The sequence below is a fragment of the Carassius gibelio genome, chromosome B5 (assembly GCF_023724105.1).
Source record: "Carassius gibelio isolate Cgi1373 ecotype wild population from Czech Republic chromosome B5, carGib1.2-hapl.c, whole genome shotgun sequence".
NCBI classification, from domain to species: Eukaryota; Metazoa; Chordata; class Actinopteri; order Cypriniformes; family Cyprinidae; genus Carassius; species Carassius gibelio.
Window position 1 is genome coordinate 22,466,222 of NC_068400.1, and position 20,912 is coordinate 22,487,133.

Sequence of the window (20,912 nt, forward strand, 5' to 3'; positions counted from 1 at the left end):
ATTTACATGTTTATGTACATATATTTACTTGTTTATGTGAGCAAGTTCACGGTGTAGAAAAAGAGCAGTTTGGCATTCTAACAAACATGCTCTCTCCAATGACCAAAAGTACATACTTGCTAAAAGCATTATCATCCTGCATGCCTCCCCTCAGAAAACTATTCAAATCTGCAGCACTGTGCTGGCTAATGATTTGGTTTTTGCCTGCATCCAAATAAACAAACTCAACAAGGGCAAATTGGTATTTATTTTGCATTGCATCCATCTGGTATTCAACATTTATGTATTCAAAGCATTTATAAGCTGAATAATGTAATTATTTATGATTGTAGAGCTTGTCGATGCGAGATTGAAATTTTGGCAGTTGTTTAATTAGTGGTACTTGGGTTACTATTGCTACTGTTAGGTTGTCAATTTGTTGAGGAGAGATGTGTTGTTATCTCTAAAAGTGGTCAGATCTATGATTTCTACCTACAATTTGGGGGTGTTTTTTATTTTATTTTTACAAACATTATTTAAGCCTGGTGTTGTTATTGTTGTTATTATTGAGACATGCTGATTCCACACTTCTACTCTGTAGACATTTTCAGGCTCTGTCAATAGATTGACTTTGCAGGGCCACATGTGTAATTGACTTGATCAGCTATAAACATCTAGAGGTTCTCTATAGAAACACTGGATTTTCCTGCATAATGAACAGACAATTTCTGTTAACATATCATGAACTGCTTTTCCATAGGCTACATTTCAATGCTATATATCTTTGACATAATTACAGAGTTATTTAACCTTTTTCTCCAGTTAATTGTACATAATGTAAATTAGAGATTATCTTAAATGCTTAACATTTAAAATATGAGATTGATTTATTTATGCAAGATTTTTATTGCTGTATTTAATCAAATGAATTTCATTTTATACCACAAGGCTATTGAATACTTGAATATAGTTGGCTGAAGAATATTCTAAGATGTGTAATTATATTCAGGGAAATGAACAGCTAAAGTATATCCAGGGAAGTCCTGACCTTGTTGCCTGCTTCATTTTGCCAAATTATTTCAGTTATTACTCTAAGCTAATAAATATAGTAAACAATAGGATAAAAACAAAAAATTATTTCCATGTTTTTTAAGCAAAATTGTGTTTTATTAGCACTAAAAGCACATGCTCTCTTTCTCCTGCTCTCTCTCCCACATTAATGCACATATATACAGTACTGTTATCAGTAAAATAACTGAGCAGCTTAAAAGCTATTTGAGATTTCTCACTAGCAAGGTAATAACAACGTTCATCTTGAAGCAGATAAGCTTGCAGTTTCACTGTTAGAATCTGTACACTTTGCTGAATGCGAAGTGAGCCTCTGCTTTGTGTCATGGTCACATTACCACCTCGGGTGTGCATTATTTTCTAATTATTCAGTGGCCCATCCTCAGTTATTCCTTACTTGATGAACAATTAGTGAAGGTGTATAGCAAAAACAAGCTTTAATGGCGGTGTTAAATTTTGACAATATTAAACCGTTTAGAGAAATATGTCTAATTACAGTAGTTAAGAAAAATCTATTCTACCTAGCAGATGTTCAGTTTCACTGAATTTTAATTGAGTTAATTCTACATTCTATGGCAAATTCAAATTCACACTCTCAAATGCTAAAGAAATAGTTTAAATAGCTTAAAATAAAAATTTGGTCGGGAAAGAAATACTGTGGAAGTCAATGGGGACCATTAACTGTTTGACTACCAGCGAAATATAATCTTTTGTGTTAAACATAAGAAAGAAACCTATTCAGGTTTGGAACAACATGAGGGTGAACTATTCCTTCAAGAGAGCCAGTTCACCCAAAATAAAAAAAATAAAAATCTAAACTGTTTCTTTATCAAGATTCTTATAAATACCTTCTTTTGTGTCCTTCTGAAAACAAGGCATGTTTGAAAGAAAGAAAAAAGAGTATGAGTGAAAGATGACAGAATTCAAATTTTTAGGTGAACTACTGTACCTTTTTAACTTCTGAGCTCTGCCCAACCCTGGTGGGTATGTCTTTGTTGCCTGTGGAGCTGCTGTGTTGTTAATGTTCTGGGCTCGGTCTTAATGCAAAACCTCTTAGTGAGGTCAGCCACTTCCTACCTGTGTGCCATTTCATCACTGCTTATCAGCCCAATTACTGTGCTTCTATCAGTCAATTTGATATGTGTTGCTGTACAGTTTAGGTTAAGTAACTATGGCAGAGAGCAGAAGCCCTCAAGAGCACCAGTGTAAATAGTCCACTTAGAGCAGGTTGCATTACCCATTTGGATCACTTGTCACGTAACGGTTAGGAATTCAAAGAACCGATTGCGGGCAGTGGCCATTAGGGGGAACAATTCATTTGAATGTGCAGCCCCTATCAGTAAGTCCTGATAAATAGTGTGTGAGCATCCTACATAAACATCACTACTTGTGCACAAGTTTATATGGTGTGTATACTGGACTGTGTTTGGGGAGTCTGAGATAACCTGGCTAATTTTAGTTTTTTTTGAGCATTTTTTAACCTCAGTAGATATTATAATGTGAATATCTCTCATCCTTTGTCATACTGAGTCTTGTTTGGGATCATTGGTTGTCTCATAGGATCTGCATTCATCTATCAAGCTTCATTTGACATCTGTTCTCCTCCCTGCATCCAGTGCTTCAGGCTATTACAGTGTAAAACCCTAATGTGCCACATGCTGCAGTCATAAATATCTATTCACAGATATGGAGCCTGTTGCATTCTGCACAGAAAAGTTGTTTGCCACTGACAGTTGCAGAATACGGAGGATTGTGGCTAATGGTTCATTATATAGGTGGATTGTTTATCTTATTCTTATTCCAACCTTGAACTGACTACTGTGTAGCTCTGTTCTTAATGTTGTAACATTCAAATTTAATAAATAGTTCATCCAAAAATGAAAATGTGATGAAAATGTACCCTCGGGCCATCCAAGATGTAAATGAGTTTGTGTTTTCATCAGAATAGATTTGGAGAAATTTAGCATTGCATCACTAATGGATCCTCTGCAGTGAATGGGTGCCATGAAAATGAGAGTTCATTAGGGGTGGGCGATATAGCCTCAAAATTATATCATAATATTCCAAGAATATTTGCAATAATGATATGATGCTATAGAAATAGAATATGCAATGTTTTATTGGTGATTGCAGCTGGCAGGCAGCTGCATTTATAAGGACAAACAGAATTAAGGGCATTTTCAATCCTTTTCCAATAAGCTACAGTTATTGGTGACAAACTACCTAATTTGAAGTGTAAATCTATTTGCCATAAGGTGGCAGAAGCAGCAATAGTAGTGACCAGTGTTGGGCAAGTTACTTAAAAAAATTAATTAGTTATAGTTACTAGTTCTCACAAATAGTAACTGGTTAAGTAACTGAGTTATCATTATAAAAAGTAACCAATTACCGGGGAAAGTAACTTTTTTTATGTTCAAATATGACAGCTTGAATGCCTCCAATATTAAATGTTAAATTAATGAAATGAACACTACATGGAATTAATTATTATTTTCAAACATTGTACACTAATACAAAACAACAATAAAAAAAAACTTATTTAAAGGGGGGGTGAAATGCTATTTCATGCATACTGAGTTTTTTACACTGTTAAAGAGTTGGATTCCCATGCTAAACATGGACAAAGTTTCAAAAATTAAGTTGTACATTTGAAGGAGTATTTCTGTTACAAAAATACTCCTTCCGGTTTGTCACAAGTTTCGGAAAGTTTTTTTCGAGTATGGCTCTGTGTGACGTTAGATGGAGCGGAATTTCCTTATATGGGTCCTAAGGGCACTTCTGCCGGAAGAGCGCATGCTCCCGTATAGCAGAGCACTAGGAGCACAACAGACGCTCACTGATCAGAGCGAGAGCGTCGCGAAATGTCACAAAAGAAGTGTGTTTTTGGTTGCCAGGGCAAGGCAAACCTGCACAGATTACCAAAAGAGAAACAGCATTAAGGGACCAGTGGATGGAGTTTATTTTTACAGAGCATCAACAGAGTTGTGCAAGTGTTTGTGTTTGTTCCCTGCATTTCGAAGATGCTTGTTTTACAAACAAGGCCCAGTTTGACGCCGGATTTGCACATCGTTTATTTCTTAAGGATAATGCAGTCCCAACAAAAAAGGGTCGCGATCGTGTGTTGGAACCGCATGCAGTGAGTAAAACTGCTTCAAATATTTCTGTGTTGTTAACTTAGCTATCGGCGCGTAAGCACATCAAGTAAACAACATGCAATGTTGTCATCAAACTGCACTTTCCACATGTACAGCTTAAAAAAAAAAAAAGACGACAAAGTGAAACTTAGTCATTTTCCAAACCCGCTAAGCAAATATATACAGTTTCAGTACATACCACATAGAGACGTTGTTGCTGCTGCTGCTCTTGTTCAATTTCAGCCTCTGGATCTGATTCTGGGTCATAAATATACGCTGAGTATGACTGTTAGCCATGGTTTGTTTTGTATGTTTTTTTCCTCACGGTAATGTCACAGCTTCCAAACCCTCTCAACGCAAAAGCTTTACTCGCGCTCGTGATTCTTTAGCTCCGCCCACACGCCACGCCTCCAGCCGGTCGTGTTTTTCTGGGAATAATTGGTACAGACTATCTTTCTCTTATGAATATAATAAAACTAAAGACTTTTTGGAGTTATGAAGGATGCAGTACTACTCTATAGGTACTCAAGATTAACAGGATATTGAGTGAAAATGAGCATTTCACCCCCCCTTTAAAGGGGTCATATGATGCCATTTAAATTTGTCCTTTCTCTTTGGGGTGTTACAAGCTCTTGGTGCATAAAGAATATCTATGAAGTCTCAAATCCAAAGAGATATTCTTTATAAAAGTTAAGAGTCAACCATATCTACCTAAAACGGCTCATTCTAACATTTCCCCACATGTCTACATCATGATGTGGGAAGATTTGCATAACGCCGCCCTAATGTTCACACAGAGAAACAAAGCATAACTTTTACTCTTGCTGTTGCTGCAGCTGCCATGTTGTGAAGATCCTGTGTGTTTTGTTGTGAAAGTGGAACTTTGTTTGGTTTTCCAAAAGAGGACAACTAGAAATCAGTGGTTCAGTTGTATTCACAACACTGTTAACAGAATTGAACTAGAACAGTTCAACCCAAATATGCAGATGTGTGCAGCACATTTTACAGAGAACGAGGACTGTTTCCTGAACCAGTATGTTCACTATAATGCTTCTGTGCAAAAAGGCTGTTTCTAAAAAGTGGGGCAATTCAAACTTTGCAAGGACATACTGGTGCTTCTGAATCACAGCCTGTAAGTAGGTTTAAATATTTAAAGAATTTGCTACTGATGATTCAAACGCAAGTTTTTGAGAAGTGTAGAGTAGAGCTTGTTGTTTGTCGTTTCTCCAATCACAAATGCAGACATGGTTTTATGTTTACCCAGCGTGATATGTAAAGCAACTCATAAAAATACAGTAGAAGTCATTATAATCAGTAATTATGTCCCCACTGGATGCAACAAATGCTTAGCTTGTAGTTGGTTTTATTGGTTTTGTCTCATCGTGCCGAAGATGGCATCACAGTATCAGGCATTCAGCCAGTCTCAATGCAATGTATAGCTGGCCAATCAGCATACACCTCGCTTTTCAGAAAAATGAGCTTTGTAAAAATCTATGCATTTCGGAAAGGAAGGGCATAGAGGAGCAACAATAATGTATATTATGTGGAAATTATTATTATTATTATTATTATTATTATTATTATTATTTACCTTAAACCACATAAACCCATTGCATTACACCAAATACACAAAATAATGTTATTTTTAGCAATGCGATATGTCCCCTTTAACACTGAACAATTTTTTGTTCCACAAAGCACAATTGAACTTACGATTTAAAATGAATCCAATTAAAATAAGTTAGTAAAATAATATTTTGTGGCCATTTTGACACCCCCATTTTGAATCAGTCATGCAAATAAATGCAGCCTTGCTGAGTAGAAGGGAATTCTTTTAAACTGTCACCTTTCCCCTCTGTGGGACGTCTATGTTTACTTCACTATATTACAGTTAAATCCCAGTCTAATCATGACAAACAATATATATCGTTGGAAAGGTCTAATACTTTTTTTTACAATTATGTAGGATAGTAAAAGATTAGTTTATGACAAGACACCTCAAAAATCTACATCATAAAACGAGGTCTGACCTTTGTCAAAAAAGTCACACTTTAAGCAAAATTGAAATCGTCAGAAATTATATATCAGTTGAAAAAATAATTCAAAATTCATCCTTTGAAACCCATGAAAATGGTACATCAACATCACGCTGCAAAATTCATGAATTATACAAATTTTAGTTTGGATTGTGCACTTTCAAGTCTATGTTCAAAAATGTGAGTGACAGTCAAGGGGTTAAAACATTAGAAAATATTACAGATCTTAATTTGAATGTGTGTTAATGTGTGAAAGTTATAATATATGTGTTAATAGAGCTGTTGGAATTATTATCATTATTATTGTCTTTTTAATTTTATTTAACAGAACAACACTGAAATTACATTATTGAATGTTGATGGAGCTTGTATTTTAACGGTAGCCTGCAGGAATTCCTCTGAGCTTCTTTTTGTTAAAAGAAGCTGATTTATAAATTACTCTCATTACTAATTTGGGAAGATGCACGTATCACATTGTCACATACCAAGTAAAAACTCATTAGAATGTTACTGAGCAACTTACAAGTAGCACAGTTTCAGTGCAGATTTCCCTCGTGGCTTGGACTTTGATCCCTGGCTAACGAGCTCGTGCAGCAGTGTCTGAACACATGCATTTCATACGTGTATAAGAAAACATAACATTCTGCAGAGTATTTAATTGTTAAAAGGAATACTCCACCCCAAAATGAAAATTTTGTCATTAATCACTTACCCCCATGTCGTTCTGTTTCTGTTTACTTAATTATAAAGCACAATTAAAACAACGTAACATTGACCAGTGAGTGTGCTGTACAATCTCTAAATAAAAATTACACCGTATTAACTTTCAGAAAAACAATGACCAACAACAACTAATGTTATAAAAATGCCTCTTGCTAATTAGTCTGAAGAACCAAACTCTAATACAAGTAAATGCACTTTCCATTTTCGTTTAAAATAACCTAATGACGAAGCCAGTCTAAGATGTAGATGTATCTTATACCAGCACTTCGGAGCTGCTCCCGCCAATGCCCGGTCGCCACTTAATTTCAATAGTCCTTGGTATGTCTTGTATTATTTGATTTGCTGATCTGAGAGACCTGAGAGATTTGTATATATGAAGGAGATCCACTAAATAATGTGGGGCCAAATTATGCACTGTTTTATATTAGGGCTGGTAAGCGATTACATTTAAAAAAAAAATCTAATTAATTACATGATGTGGTGATTAATCGCACATCAAATTTGGAGAAATGACTTAGTCGTTGTGCAAAGCATCAAACAGAGATTACAAAAAGTAGGTTCATCTAGAAATATTTTATTTGATAAAAAGTATTACATATACTCTTTTGAACCATGTGAGTAAGTGATGACATAATTGTCATTTTTGGTTGGGTGAACTATAACTTCTTAATTTTATTATTATTACTATGAAAATATGAAATGATACTCTAAATAATAAACTAAAACTGCCAGTAAGTGGTGGTAAATGTCTTAATGATTAAGTCATCGAGTCATTTATTCATTCGTTTGATTCGTTCAAATGGCTGAGTCATTTAGTGAAGTAAAGGGTTCTTTATGAATGGCTCATTGAATCATTAGGCTTGTTTGACTTGGAGTGGGTCATCACCATCAGACCGATCGGTGTATGACATCAAAGAACCGCAAGAGCTTTAGAGAGCATATGACTACTTGTGCTTTTGAAAATTCTCCATAATTAATTAATCTAATTAACACATTGAATTACCAGCCCTACTTTATATACAGCAATTAATAGTTTAAAATCAATTCTATACTGGACTGGCAATAAATTCAGGTTGAACCACTGGTGGCAGATGGACTATTCTGACGACATCTTTCATACTTTTCTGGACCTCTACAGTGTTATTTTCATGGCAGTCTATGGGACCGTCTCCCGGTTTTCAGACAAAATATCTTAAATTGTGTTGTGAAGACGAACAAAGCTTTTACGGGTTAGGAACAACATGGGGGTAAGTGATTAATGACAAAATTTTCATTTTGGGGTGGAGTATCCCTTTCATGCCATTTTGTGATTTTAATCACCATACAGTAACCAGCAACAACCACCCCTTCCTGTTCTCATCAGAGACATGAGATGCAGTACTAAATGGTCTCTCCCTGTCAGTGCCTATTTTTTTTTGCTATTTTCAGCCAAATAATTTCAGCTGCCGAGCATTTTTTGCTTTCCTAGTAAATAGGTCATTATGTTGCTATATCATTGATATTGCGATATGACCCTTTTTATCATGTAAAAATGTAATTGTGGATATGATATGGCACACCCCTAGAGTTCATACAGCTGATAAAATCCTCGTAATAATACAGTCCAGTCCATCAGTTAGCATCTTGTGAAGCTAAAAGCTGTGTGTTTATAAGAAGTAATAAGGAGTTGCTTACAGCTAAAATATGATTCCACTTTGTGTTGTGGCCACATCACAACTTCGAGTTTGCATCATTTTTCTAATAATTCAACGGCCCATCATCAGTTATTCTTTACTTAATAATGGGTTTGCTTCTTATGAACACATACTGGATTACTTGTGGTTTATTGTGATGTTTTTATCTCATTCTGACGACACTCATTTACTGCAGAGGATTCATTGGTGAACAGTTGATATAATGATAAATTTCTCCAAATAAATTCAAATGAAGAAACAAACTCATCTATATTTGGCCTGAGGGTGAGATCATTTTCAGCAAACCTTAATTTTCATGTGAATATTCATGTATTTGTGCTTATTAAATTCAAAAATATTATTTAATATTGCTTAACCTTAATTACAATGATTTTTAAGCATTAAATCTCACAATCACACAATTTCAGTAATGCATTTTGACGGTTGGTACGGTTTAAACGCTTGTCTTTTATCATGGCAAGTTTAATTTTATCTTGTGCAACTGAGTTAAGTTGGCTTCTCCGCAGAAAGATTATAGTATGAGTATAATTTATCCTCTCAGCAGGTAAGGACTATTCAAAAGATGATGTTTTCCGTTAACTGCTCCTTTAAATGGCATTTCCTAGACAGACTCCTGATGGCTGGTTTATTCATTAACAGCACATTTATGAATATATTTCAGATTTACAACATGGCAGAGACCATTACAAATTTCTTCCACTCACCTTAAAATGTAGAAAACTATTTGTTAATGTAATTATATTTGAATCATTTATAATGCTTGATTAAAACTGTATTTTGGCTTTTGCAGATGTTAATCCCTTTAATAAATGTGGTCAAGTAATCCTATATCAGTTTGTAAGCATTTTAAATTACATGAAATAATAATGTAAATCATTAGGTAATGCTTAATAAGTTCATTGATAAACATTAACAAGTGCATTATCTCATATTTCTACCTATGTGAATATATATATCAACTAATGATCTGTTAAGCACTATAATGTTTGTGAATGATTTATGAATTAAAGTTGTTAAAATGTTTACAATTCGTAAATTTAATGTGTCTGGCTTTCGGTGTGATCCACTTCCATTTATTTTTTGCTGTACTAATAGTTCATTTTGAAGTTTGAAATGGTAAACTGGTTAATTATGAGAACACTGGTATGTAGTGCAAACAGTTTTACGGTTTACTGTGCTTTTTATTGTTCTTGTTAATTCCCTACAGCATCTAATGAACTTGAATTCTCACACATTCATAGAAAACTGCTTAAACATTGAAAAATAAGGTGGATAGCATTTACACATTCATTCTCTATTTTATTTTATTGTGTAGATCAGGGGTGGCGAACTCCAGTCCTGGAGAGCTGCAGACCTGCAGAGTTCAGCTCCAACCCTAATTAAAACTCACATGCCTGTAGCTTTCTAATAACCCTTCAGACCCTGATTAGCTTGTTCAGGTGGGTTTGATTAGGTTTGAAGCAAAACTCTGCAGGGCTGCAGCTCTCCAGGATCGATGTTCGCCACCCCTGGTGTAGATAGACAGACAGACGTCTGCAGACACTATCAGCCCCTAAAGAGAAAACCTGATCCATAAGTGTCAGAGCTAAAAATGTCTATTTCTTTTATTTGGCTGCTTTTTAAGATTGATTCATATTTTTTGTCATTTCATCACCCTGTTGAATGTCACAGGTTCAGTCAAAGACCTGAACATGAACTCCGCATCCCCCCAAAAACAAAAAAACTAAAAAAACAATAGGCTTGCAAAGTGAAGGAATGCGTTTTGAAATCTCACTGGCTGCTTCCCGAACTCTTCTCAAACAAGTTAAAACACAGAGAGAAGTAAAGTTAAATAAAAGTATGGTAGTAGTTCCTCTTGGTACTTCTGCAACCCTCTACTGACACCTTGGCAAGATATAAAAGTAATGTTTGTAAAATTTTATATCATCATCATTCACTTTAGTAATTAGAATTAAAACTTCATAAACCTGTTCGAATGCATTTTAGTCATTTTAAATGAAAATTTTAACTGGACTTGTGGTGGGGCTTTTTTGGGCATTCAGTGTTTCTGTAAAAAAAAAAAAAAAAAAATTTGGAAAAAATAATACGAAAATAATGACACATTTTCTGCTAATGAGAACTATAAAACACACTAAGGATTACTAAGGATTAATGAGCTGCTGGATTCATGAATATTAATCAGGTTTTGTGCGTTCGCTCTAAATGATTTGCTGAAATCAAAACATGGATGATAATAGATGAGTGCCAGCCATAGAGATTGTTGTTTGCACATTAACTCCACTCACTACCGGAAAACCCAGCTGTTCTTAAAAGCTGAAGAATTCCAAAGGAATGCCATCATTTTGGCAGGAAAATACAACAAAGAATATCATTTGCACGTAGTGTGTTAGTTCTCTCTCTCTCTGTGTGTGTGTGTGTGTGTGTGTGTGTGTGTGTGAGACAAAGAGTTCACTCAAACTGATTTGATTAAATCAAAACGAGACAATAATAGATGATGTCAGCCATAGAGATCGCAATGCGACGCAAGTTGCGGCGCAAGTGTGTTTGCTAGTTTCAGTCTGGTGCTGTTCGCATTTTCCCATCCAGCGGCACATAGTTTAAATGCATTTGTGCCCATTTATGCACCACTGGGCGTGCTGGTCTAATCAAGAGGTGTGTTCAAGCGCATTGCTAGTGCATTGCTATTTTAAGAAGCTGAAAATAGACTGTGCCATAGACCAACTCAAACCTGGTCTAAAGTCTAAAATCAATGGTGCAATATTTTTTGTTTTTTAAAGGGCGCATTGGTAAAAAATGTGCCTCTGGGCGGGTCCACAGTGCACATAGACTTTGCTTGTTACACAGAGGGATGCCCGTCACACGAACATGCCAAATATTAAAAACAAAAGTCATAAAATAATTTGTGTTTTTTTATAAAAAAAAAAAAAAAAAAAATGATTTTGGAATTTGACTGAACACATTGCAACCATGCTTTGCCCCCATAAACAAGCAAAAATGCATCAAACATTAAACATTGACTGTAAGTCTTTATTCAACTGTTTCTAAAATTTAAAATGTATTAGTAAATAGTGTAAATTACATTGCTAATGTCATATTATAGCAAATTGTAATGCAGTGTTGCAAATAATAAATAACAAATTGGAGATTAAAATAATAGCAGATTTGTCTCATTATAAATGAATAATAAAAACTGAGATGAAAAATGTACTTAAGACAGAATTTAAATTTTACTATGGTAAAATAAATATTCAAACCACGTGTTACAACTAACCCTGCATTACTTTGTGCTCCATGCTCCCCTATATTATATCAATCTTCACACTTCTCTGGTATGTTTTGTCTGTTTGTGAAGACAGTAGTGCAAATCTATGTTCCGAAGTTACATAAACTTAAACGGAATAAAGTTAACTGGAATTTAATTGATGTGTTGATAAACTTCAACTTTACTGTTCATTGCACTGATGTCAGACTCATTTTGGAGAGTAATGTTTATTTTTTTAATTGTTAAATGCCCTCCCTCCATTACATTACAGTCATGTCAGTGAAAAAAAAAGTGTTTTTGTATATATATTCTGTTTATGTATATACTGTATTCTACATATAGTACCAGTAAAATGTTTGGACACACGAGTAGGAAAGTGTCCAAACTTTTGACTGGTACTGTACTATGTTATACAAAAAGAATATTGGCCGATATATTGCTATCTGCATTTTTCAGTATGGGTCCCAAAAAACCCATATCTGTCAGGCTCTAATATATTTAATATGTTTGTGTGTGTGTGTGTGTGTACATATATATCTATGTAATTATGTTTTTTTTTTTTTATCCCATAACGTCCCCTTGGAATTATAAGGTTCTATCTGACATTTTTGTCAAAATTGAGTTATTCACATATTCTTATTCTGTGACAATTTATTTACATTATGTGATGTTTTATTTTAAGTTGTGTACATTTTGGGATTTTTTATTGAAAAAACAAAAAGGTTATATCTACAGAAGTCTATGGAACACAAAAACTTTTGAAGATCAATATCTCAAAACTGCTCAGTTTCCATAATTCCATAATTCCAAGAGGACGATAAACTGCAATAACAGTATCAGTGCTGAACTGTTCTCTTCAAAATTTAAAAGCAAGAATTTCCACTATTAGTAAAATTAATCAAATATATATCTTTCACCACCAATGTGAGCTGCCATGGTCTGGAAAATATCTAATAATAATAATAAAGCAGTGTATTATTTTTTTTATAAGCCTATTATGGTTCTTTTGAGAAACAAGAATAAAAGGGGATTTTACCTTTTACCTCTACATTACCCATGAACTTTGACTTGAATGGCCTTCCTGTTTCATATTTGGTCTGTATCTGTCTCCTCAGGACACTAGAGCCTCTTAGGAATGACATTTGATCTCGACCAAGGGCCGGAGCAGCCAGCATCCACTAACCCATTTTATCCTCTGATTACAGTGGCCAGACTGGATTAAGAACCATGCCCTTAAAGAGCCATTATGGATAGGCCAAGTTATGAATTGCACGTGGAGAGCCAGAAAGAGAATGAGAAAGCTACAAATTTGAAATCAACTAAAAATGCACTGCTATTTTTCCCGTCATATCGCATTTCAGATATTTTAGCGTTTTTGAAGAGCGGATTCTTTGCTGAAAGGAAAGCTCAAACCTTACCAGGCTGGTACCAGGTGTCACTGGTTTAAAGAGTGTTTCAGCACTTGTCAAGGTGGTTTGTCTGACTAGGAGAACATCTAACCCAGCAAATCATTTAGACTGGATTAAGCCCTTTTTTTCCCCACCAGGGCTGAGACATGTTTGTCACATTAGAAATATTTAAGCGGTGTCTCTGCTATAGCATCTGTTTGAATGATATTTTCTGGAAAGTCCAAATCACTTTCTGTGGCAGTAGAAAATTCTGTCAGCATGAATGAGATTTTGAATTTATGAACACAGAAATGCATCACATTTTACATAAAGTCATTTAAACACAAATGTCTGGCTTTATATCAGCAAATTTACATAATAAACTGCTTGTTCATTCGGGTACATTGTTCAACAGGAAAATAACTAGGATTATAGAAGACTTGGCTTCTTGCCTACATTCACTGTGTACTATTTTTCTAGCCTTCACTATGTTCACAGCTATGTTTCTGTGCCAGACATTAGAATCAATAAATTAATAACCTGCACATTATCAGCATGACAAATTGTAGCAGCTGTGTTACTTTTCTCGTGACGCACTCTTTGGAGGTATTAAAACTTTTTGCAGCCTTTTTTATTTTTTTTACCATGAGCCTTCCGGAAGCACAAAAGAAAGGGTCTCCAGGAGGAATTATGGAAATAGACAAAAAATAATTAGCTTCAATCTCTTCAAAGTGTTTTCCACTGAAGAATTACAATGAGCATGGAGGTGACTCCTTAATTATAAGAGTACATGAATTGCCAGGTTTTTTCTACTAATGATACTATGTGAGAAATGTCAAACATTCGGAACTAAATTAAGATTTACCATTTCAAATTAGGGATGTGCGATATGTCGACTTTTGATCGTGGATGATAAAAATGTCTCCACCATCTCCTTATATAGAAATATCTACAGTGCACATTCTACCGGTGCAGTTCTGGTGCCTCTATCATATACTGTACACGGCCACATGTATTCACAGCAGTTAACTCAGCAGTAGAGTAACTCTCTCAGTATTTGCATGTGCTTTTAAATGTTTCATTCACGCACTGGTCTGACCTGAGTGCCGCATGTGCTCAAAGTGCAGGTGCTAAAGCCTGTCAAACATCGCAAACAACTAAGTTATATTTTGCGGTAATACTGTCAAAACACACAAGGTTTGCATGCAGTCTCAGTTGGTTATGTCTGAAATGAAAGTAAACAGTTGAGAGAAAAATGTGTAAGTGCTTGTATTTTAGATGCATGCAGGTCTTAAAAGGACAGTAGGCCTATTAACCCTCTGGAGTCAATTCACTTGTATAGGCATGATGAGGCATCTTCCCCTGATAACCCCGAAAATAACTTAAATTACACTTTCAGTTTTGATTGTACAGATAAGAGCAATACATCAATCGAATATGTAAAGGGTCTACATTTATTTGTATATACGAATAACAACAAAACTTTATGCTTATATATACGCATTTACAAAATAAAGTAAACAAACAAGGTGCGCTGTCTGTAGCCTTGTTCTGTGGTGATCTTCATTTAAAAACACTTTTTACACTTTTTAAACTATGCAAGTGCTACTGAAAACAAATATTCTGTGATAAAGTAATTCATATGAAAACAACGTGATGTCCGTCTTTCACATCTCCCAATGCAACCACGCCCAGCGATGAATGCTCTATAGATATTATAATTTTCCACATGAAGCTCACGTCATGTAAATGCCCACACAGCAAACAAAGCATCCAGACTGTTCTACAAGGTTTTTATTTTATTTTACCATTTACTTCTCTCTGAGAGGAATAAGACATAATTCATAAGACATAATTCACCCCAGAAAGATTACCTCAGGATTAGATTTTTGGATTTTTCTCAGAAAAAAGAATGAAGTGCTTCATCCAGCAGAGATGGATGAAATTTTATATATATATATATATATATATATATATATATATATATATATATATATATATATATAAACACAAACACACACACACTTGTACTAGTTTTCACATAATGTGTTAATATTTTACTAGTTAGACTTTTTCAAAACTAGAATTCCTGAGTAAATGTATAATCAAGTGAAACACATCACATCACATCACATCATCTAAATGTTCACCGGTACTACTAGTATCAGTGACCATCACAATAATGTTAATAATGTAGTTTATCATTTAGTTTATTTGAGAGCACATAAACAATATACACTTTGGAAATGCTAGTTATGTGATGTTCATTTATATATTTCAACATTACACAATACCAGTTTGCTAAAGCAGTAATATTGTAAAATATTTTTTATCAGCATCTTTACTCCAGTCTTACGCCAAGTGTAACCATATACACTGTACCATTCAAAAGCTTGGTGTCAGTGTATATAGAAATGAAACTTTTATTTAGCACACAAGTATTAATAAATAAAAACGATTAATACCATAAATGTTATAAACGATGATGTCCTTGCAATTTATAAAAAAAAAAAAAACTGAAAAAAACATTCTCAGCTCTTTTCAACAATAATAATTGTAATAATGATAATAATAACAATAAAGTTTTTTTGTAGAAAATCTGAATTTTAGAAGGATTTATGAAGGATCGTGTGACTGGAGTAATAATGCTTACAAATTCAGCTTTGAAAGTCTTTGATTGTTCCAAATAAACTGTGTAACTGCACTTTCAAGTGAATCTCAAATTATTTTGTGGGATAATTAAATATATTCTAAATAAACTACAAACTACAAAAATATATACATTTATTTTGTCCTCACATTCTTTCTTGTAACTCCTCCCTCTCAGTGACACACAGCTGACTGAAAGGCTCATTATGCAGCTCATTATGTGGGTCTTTGTCTTCTCAGGTATAAATCACAATGATATTCATGATAGTTGACGCCTACTCGCATATGACTTTTACCAACAAAAAGTGTCTTAGAAATTTTAAATCAATCTATTGTTTTTTTTGTGAGTGAGTAAACAAGGTGATTTTCACATCTTTTTGAGGCAAAAATTCTAGGCTATAAGATCCAGGTTTGTCAGTCTTATGAACAAATAGTCCTTGTGTTTTATGACCTTATTTCAGTGACTTCAAAATTGAAGTTTTTTACTAACCACGCATAATGCTGCAAAAAAACACAATCCATGTACTGAATACAATGTTTTCAGACTTTAGCCATGTACTGTATATGTTTATAAGCAACTGAAAAAAGCACATAAGTCAGGGCATGTCAAAACTTCTCCAGGCCCCCAAAACCCCCTTACTGTGCGTTCACACCGCCGGCATCGAGAGCGTCAAAAATCGCTCTTGCCGCTCTGCTCATGACGCTGCAGAAAGATTAGTGAGCGCTTAGACGCTCTGACGTAGATCGAATGCTTATTTTGTATTTAAAGTGGCCGCAAAACAAACAAGCTTGTTGATCTCGTGCAGACTAACCACAAGGAGGGTAACGTTATAAGTTAACCTCATTAAATATTGTTGTGGACGAAATATTAAGATCCTTTACTTAAAATGAGCAATCTCAGACACCTTGGTCCCCGTATCACTTTTAATTTATTTTTTATGTCCCTGTACGCAAACAGGGACACACCATAGATTATTGCAAACGCGAAACAGCAATAATCAACCTCTCCTCCATTGTGCTTGGGAACTGCGTTCTCTGGAATCCTCTCAAGCGGTGGACTTCTACGTTCCGATTGGTTGCTGCCCAAACGCGTCATAGCTCATTACCATAAAGTTGCCTTGATTTCAACTCTCCCCGACGCTCTCAACGGCCAAGTTGCGCCGCGCCACTCTTCGCCACTGCTCAACACCGGCTTACATTGAAAATGAATGACTTCCGGCCACTTTGACGCTCTCGCCGCCGGCAGTGTGAACGCACAGTTAGACCTCAGAGGGTTAAACATGGAGCCTACTGTCATTACAGGGATAGATGACCCTGAAATTTCATTTCTGTCATTATTTACTCACTGTCACATTGTCCCAAACCTGTGTTTATTTCTTTGTGGTGAACACAAAAGAAGATATTTTGAAGAATGTGGGTAACCAAACAGTTTCTGGTCCACATTGAATTTGATAGTAGCAAAAAATACTGTGGAAGTCACTGTGGACCAGCAAATTTTTGGTTTTCCACGTTCCTCACTATGGTATTTATGTTCAGAAGAAGAAAGAAACTCATTCAGGTTTAAAACGTTTAAAACAAGTAAATGGTGGTATAAAAATAAAACACTATAAAAGAATTGACAGACAGCTGACAGAATTTCTATTTTTGGGTGAACTATTCATTCCTTTTACGTAAATAAAACAAAACACAAAGAGAAAAATTGTTCATTGCTCTTGACTGAAGAAATTTCATACAGTTGCTTTAGGAATCAGTTTATATAGTGTTTTATTTTTATATTTGTTTATTAAATTTCTTGAATGCTTAAGAACAAAGATTTTTTATCTTCGCCCTCGTTGGCCTAAATATCTGCCTTTATTTTATTTTTTTTTTACCTTGAAAGGCTTTGTCTTTATAATATGGAAAATAGTTTGGCTGTAATGCTCAGACAACCTGCAAAATAGTAAAACCAACATGACAAAGCATTCGTGATACAAAGAATCGTGAAAGTTCTAAACAAATATGATATGATATTTTTTCCTTATCGCCCACCCCTATTTCAAATCATGATTAAATAACATCATGCCATATCCTACATATATCCCTCACCATCATTATTTTCCTCATTCCTCTTCCCTTGTTAAAAGCAACACCGTCAGTCGAAAGCACTGCATCGTCTTCTTGTCTAGGTCCCTTAAGAGAGATCATCAAGATTACTCACTGTTTTCACTATAAATCTTTGCAGTTGTAAAATGTGAGAATGGCTTTTGCCTGTAATTTATCATAGCTTTAAGGAGAGGACAGGTTGAATAGCCCCCTGCTAGTTTTCATAAAGCAACAGAGCACTGATGCAATTTTCCCAGTAAATTGTCATGACACAGAAATCAGTTTATGAGAAGTTTATGTAGATAAGTGTTATGAATACTGTGACACTAAATACAGTTTTGCCTCTCTTAAGAATGTCTGAAAGCCAGCATATTAGAAAACCTAATAAAGACAATTGACAACAAGTTGCTAAATGTTAACTCTTTAACCACTTATGCTTGAAAAGTAAAATTCTGTCATTTACACATCCTCATTCAACTTGCAACTTGCTTTCCTCTTTGGAAAACTAAATAATTTAACAAAAAAATATATATATTTTAAATTTAAACCATTTTATTAATTTTTTTGGTTATACATTGAAATTCATTCCTATTTCATGTTCTATAGAAGAAAGAAATTCATAAAGGTTTAGAATGACATGAATGACATAATACCTTATATTTTAACTTTGGGTAAACTATTCTTTTAATATTCATACATGCATCTATGCATTACTCTATCTGTAAATTACGAATGCTAGATTAAAATGCATTTTAAATAATGAATTTTATCTTATCTACCTTTCGCTTTTACCCCATTGTACTATTTGAATAGCTGGGTGACTGTATAACCTGGCACGTGTGACTTTAGGCATTTAGCACCTGTTGCTGGTAATTGTGCTGGAGTTAAGCACATGCCGTGCTCATCTGTGATGGCGGTTCAGTCAGAAGCTAGACTGAAGGGAGAGGAGGAACACAGAGATAACCCAGCCGCTCTCTCTCTCTAACAGATGGACTAATAGCATAATTAAGTATCCGTACGCCCGGTTCCTGTTTACTGTCATGTTGCTAAGCAATGACATCAGCCAATCCCTCCGTCCCTCCATATAATCCTGCCCCCTCCCTCTCTCTCCCTCTCTATCTCTCCCACATGTATTCATCCCGGTAACAGTCTTAGCGTGCTGTAGTGGTCTAAGCGCAGCTCACAGGCAGACGGCATGACCACAGTTTGCTGGAGCAGTCCACAGCCTCTCATGTAGCCCACTTCTGCGATCGCAAACTCTCACACACATGCACTTACACACCAAGACACGCTCAGTTGCTCTTCAGGGACACTAAGAGATTACAAGAGCAAAGAAGATTTCACTTTTGTAGCTTTTATTTTTTTTTCTTTTGTTTCTTTTTTGTTTCTTTTTTTATTTATTTTTTTCTGTTACCACCCACCCTTTGCCGGGTTCAGGGGTGGTGGCACATCCTCAAAAGGGCTGCATGAATGACACAACGCAAAGGCGAGAAGACGACCATCAGCATTCAGGAACACATGGCCATTGATGTATGTCCAGGTCCCATTCAGCCCATCAAGCAGATATCTGACTATTTCCCCCGTTACCCACGGGGTCTGCCCCCCACAGCTCCTCCTGCCCTCAGTCGCGCTGGCTCCCTGCGGGGCACCACTACCAGCCAGAAGTCAGAGGACCCGGCCGCGGAACCCAAACGGGATGAGGATGACCTGGACCAAGCCTTTGGTGCCACCGCGCTCGTGGCTAACAAGAAGGAGGAAGAGCCGGACGTGGAAGGCTATGATTCGGACGACTCCAGTGAGTAGTTGTTTCTGACTCTTTGTCTTTGTGCCACTCTAGAATTGACAACTGTTGCCTCAGATTCCTCTGCCTGCTTGTTTTCACTCACCTGTATTAATGGAGCTCCATGGAATGGCAGCCCTGGTTTAATTTTTGGAAATGACTTGAATGGTTTATTATGCATGTGATTATTTGTGTTCAGACAGTGATCGTATTGAAGGGTCATGCATTTCCCTATACTGTGCTTTTTTGTGTTTTTTCCATTGATCGACATATCTTTAAAGTGATTCTTGTGGGCATCAGGTGCGAGTCATCCGTTCTGTTCCGTTATCTGCAGAGCTCTTGTCTGTCCCAGATGTAAATCCTATTATGGACCTCTGCCTGCCTCTCCGTTTGGAGTCCAGTTTTCAATCATGGCAGCCTGTAGACTAGATTAGATAGAGCCCTGCGGTCTCATGTGGTTATTTTATCATTATCGTGCTCTGTCTTAGATGGAGTTAATCCATACAGTGCCATGCTGGATGTATGTGCCTGAGCATGTGTGCTGGTAGAAAAACAAGAGGCTATAACGATGCAACGATGAGGTCTGGATCTAATCCCGGATGACTCTGGCATAGCACGCAGTGATCTATTGCTGACAGATGTTTGCCTTTGACCTTCATGCAAGACCAAGAGTGAGCTGCACAGTGCAAATCATTTTCTAAATGTTTTTTTTTTTTTTTTTTGCTTCAGGGAAATAACTAAACATCCTTAAAATTAGATTGAATTACCTGTAAAGCAAGTACATTTTAGTTTCAATGCACTATCTGTAAGTTTTATTTAAAATGAATAGTTTACATCTCCCTCAACCCCATGTCATTCCAAACCTGCATGACTTACTTTCTTATGTGGAATACAAAAGAAGATATTTTGATGTGAATGGTGTCCAAAACAACACTGATCCCCACTGACTTCCATTGTATGTACCCAATAACACTGAGACATTTCTCAAAATATCTTCTCTCATGTTCCACAGAAAAAAACTAAGTTATACATATTGAAAACTACATTAGGGTGACAGTATTTTCATTCATAGCTGAACCGTCCCTTTAAGCAAGACATATTAGGGTTGATGGATAAC

The 20,912-nt window shown here is 35.6% G+C and overlaps 1 protein-coding gene across 6 annotated transcripts in view; it reads left to right on the forward strand.

Annotated features, from left to right (window-relative positions):
* The window catches only part of LOC127957264 (double C2-like domain-containing protein beta), a 283,809-nt gene that overhangs the window by 166,867 nt on the left and 96,030 nt on the right, over positions 1-20,912 (forward strand). For 5 of the 6 annotated variants that reach the window (XM_052555724.1, XM_052555726.1, XM_052555727.1 and 2 more), the window contains one exon: positions 19,625-19,810. In XM_052555724.1, the coding sequence (XP_052411684.1) occupies positions 19,625-19,810 (186 nt within the window). Of the gene's footprint in view, positions 1-19,185; positions 19,811-20,912 lie in introns of those variants that run through there. The other variant, XM_052555729.1, reaches the window with a different exon arrangement.